We start from the raw sequence: 2536 nt of genomic DNA on the forward strand, positions 1-2536 counted from the left end.
TGTATTGCACTCTTTAAAAGGTTTTGTTTGTTCTGATAAGCAGTACAATAGCTGCTGGAGTCAACTAGTCTTTATAAAGGCAATCATTATCAGAAAATCTTGCTCTGTTAGCTTTTAAAAAGAAGAATTATCAGTTTGGGCACTCGACCACATGTTCTTATGTAAACTATGACGTAATAAATTGTCATAAAACGTCATTTTGGTATGCCATTGGGTTTATAGGGAGAACCCGGTTCTCAGGGTTCCCAAGGGCTGAGAGACCCAAGACCTGAGATCCTGTGATGGCATTGGGCGACTAAGAACCTGTGAAAGTTTCATCCTTATCCCACATTCCTATAAAAAGTTATTCCAGTTTTTCTTGGGTCAAACTCAGTTGGGATATAGTATAAGAGGTTATGAATACCATAAGATTTGATTTGAAAGAATATTAAAATTTAAAATTGTTGCTGTACATTAGGGTTAATGTGATGAAGGATTGAGCCCCTTTATGTTATTCATTCTCAAGTTGTTTACGCTAAGTTTGAATGTTATTTTTATTATGTTAAAAGCAAAACAAGCCATGTATATTCACATACATGTAATAAGATAAACAGCTACTTGCTATATGCTACATTAACTGCCAGCTAAGAATAACTTGAGTAAACAATAAGCATGTTCACTACCGGGACTATTCACACACAGTGTAGTACATGTAGCTGCTTTATGAAGAATGAGGTGGGCAATATGATACCAAAATACTCATTTATTTAATAATGCCAAACAGGAGTCCTGTACCAAATTGATACCAAATCTGAGTATTGAGCTACATGTAGTAGAGTTTTGACCATGCCTTACCATGCCTACTTTGACGCCTAATAAATGTAGATGACCACACTCTTTTGTAATCACAAAAATGGCGGCTCATTTCTTGTTAATAACTAATTTTCTACCATGCCACCTTGCGATTGACCAATCAGATTGCAGTATTGGAGGTCAATTATTTTTCATATTAACCTAGCTCGTAAAAATATAAACCTATCTCGTTAAATAATTAATTGATTGGCAGTTTGGTACTCTACGCTTATGCTCTAATTAGTCCATTTGTCAAGTTTGGTTGATTCTTTACTGCCTAGCCTGTTAGATACGTTGTATGTATGTCAACTGTGGTCTTATTATCAGCAGCTGGTAGTTGTTTTTCAAGTGTCATGGTAGAAGTTGGTTATACACCTCGGTATCGGTTTCTATGGTATTTATTAACCTCGCGACTGCGTCGCTCGGTTAATAAATACCATAGAAACCTCTACCTCGGTGTATAACCTATACATAACACATTGACGCATAAGCAACTCATTCAGTACTCAATACTGAGACTCAGATTATGGAATCGCTCACCTGTAGTTGCAGTGCTGTCATTTCTATGCAATTATTGAACTTGTTATTGATATTGTATTATTATTGTTATTCAGGGATCAATGACACAAGAGCCACGTCCATCCCTTACATCAACGACCACACAAGAAACAACTGTTGAGGACAGCATATCATCAACAACATCAAATGATATTCATGATAATGAGTACACTACTGATCCTAATGCTGCTGACACTATTACTGTTACTGTTACTGATACTGATACTGCTGATAATGAGGCTACTAATAACACTGCTACTGCTGCTATGGCTACTGTTAACGATACTCCTACTTATGCTGTTGTTGCTAAAAGGACTGATACTACTGCTATACCTGCTGTTGATCAACGTGTTGATACAGTTACTGGAGATATTAATAAGGTAATGTTGATAATTTTGAGGCATCTATTATCTAATTAGTATTGATTATAGAGAGGAGATGTTAATCTTTATTATGAGAATAATATTAGCACCTTTGTTATACATTACATTATGATAAACATATTTATAGGCTGTTAATGTGCCAAATAGTCCTCCTCCTCCTTCCAATGATGAATGTAATAATTTGGATGTCGTTGCTAATCCTGTTGAACCTGGAGCTCTTATTACTAGATCTAGGCACTCCTAGCTTCAATGTTACTATTATTGCAAATGGTACTACTGATGATTGCAGTGATAGTTGTTGTGCTAATATCACAATTTCTATACAACTGGTAAGTATAATAAAAAACAGAATTTAATGTACATAAGAACTGTAGGCATTGAACACTTCAGACCCACAGTATACAAATCTAAGCTATAATATATCATATGATTCCATCACTGTTAATAATGAATCAGTGGTAGCAAATGAAGGAGAATGGAACAAGAATATACAGCTACCTCGTAATGAAGCACACTACATTAATTCTGAACAGGCAAAAAGTATGTAATAAAATCTGCTTTATATGTAGCGTTTTTATATCGAAAATTTTGTAGATCAATGTAGAATGATGATTTCTGAATGTAATTCTACTTGCTCTAATCCAATCGAAAAATCAAATCAAGGCTATATTGTAGCAATTTCTATATTAATTATAATACTACTAGTGCTAGTTTTAATAATAGCTTGCTGCCTTTTTAAAATATTTTTTCCTGCTAAGTTTAAT

At 34.4% G+C, this 2536-nt stretch overlaps 1 protein-coding gene across 1 annotated transcript; it reads left to right on the plus strand.

Moving 5' to 3' along the window:
- The first annotated feature begins 1443 nt into the window (after positions 1-1443).
- On the plus strand, positions 1444-2498 carry LOC109590691 (uncharacterized). Its single transcript, XM_020006576.1, has 4 exons — positions 1444-1769; positions 1900-2101; positions 2147-2312; positions 2367-2498. Exons 1-2 carry the CDS (start codon positions 1452-1454, stop codon positions 2014-2016), a joined length of 435 nt encoding a protein of 144 aa, XP_019862135.1. The 5' UTR covers positions 1444-1451; the 3' UTR covers positions 2017-2101; positions 2147-2312; positions 2367-2498.
- The last annotated feature ends 38 nt before the right edge of the window (positions 2499-2536 follow it).

The sequence above is a fragment of the Amphimedon queenslandica genome, unplaced genomic scaffold, assembly GCF_000090795.2.
Source record: "Amphimedon queenslandica unplaced genomic scaffold, v1.1 AMPQUscaffold_9648, whole genome shotgun sequence".
In the NCBI taxonomy this organism is placed as follows: Eukaryota; Metazoa; Porifera; class Demospongiae; order Haplosclerida; family Niphatidae; genus Amphimedon; species Amphimedon queenslandica.

Excerpts from the sequence above, each read along its gene's own strand:
- LOC109590691 (XM_020006576.1), top strand. The coding sequence starts at position 1,452 with ATGACACAAGAGCCACGTCCATCCCTTACATCAACGACCACACAAGAA. Across the intron at positions 1,770-1,899 it reads TTACTGGAGATATTAATAAG|GCTGTTAATGTGCCAAATAG; the intron begins GTAATGTTGATA and ends ACATATTTATAG.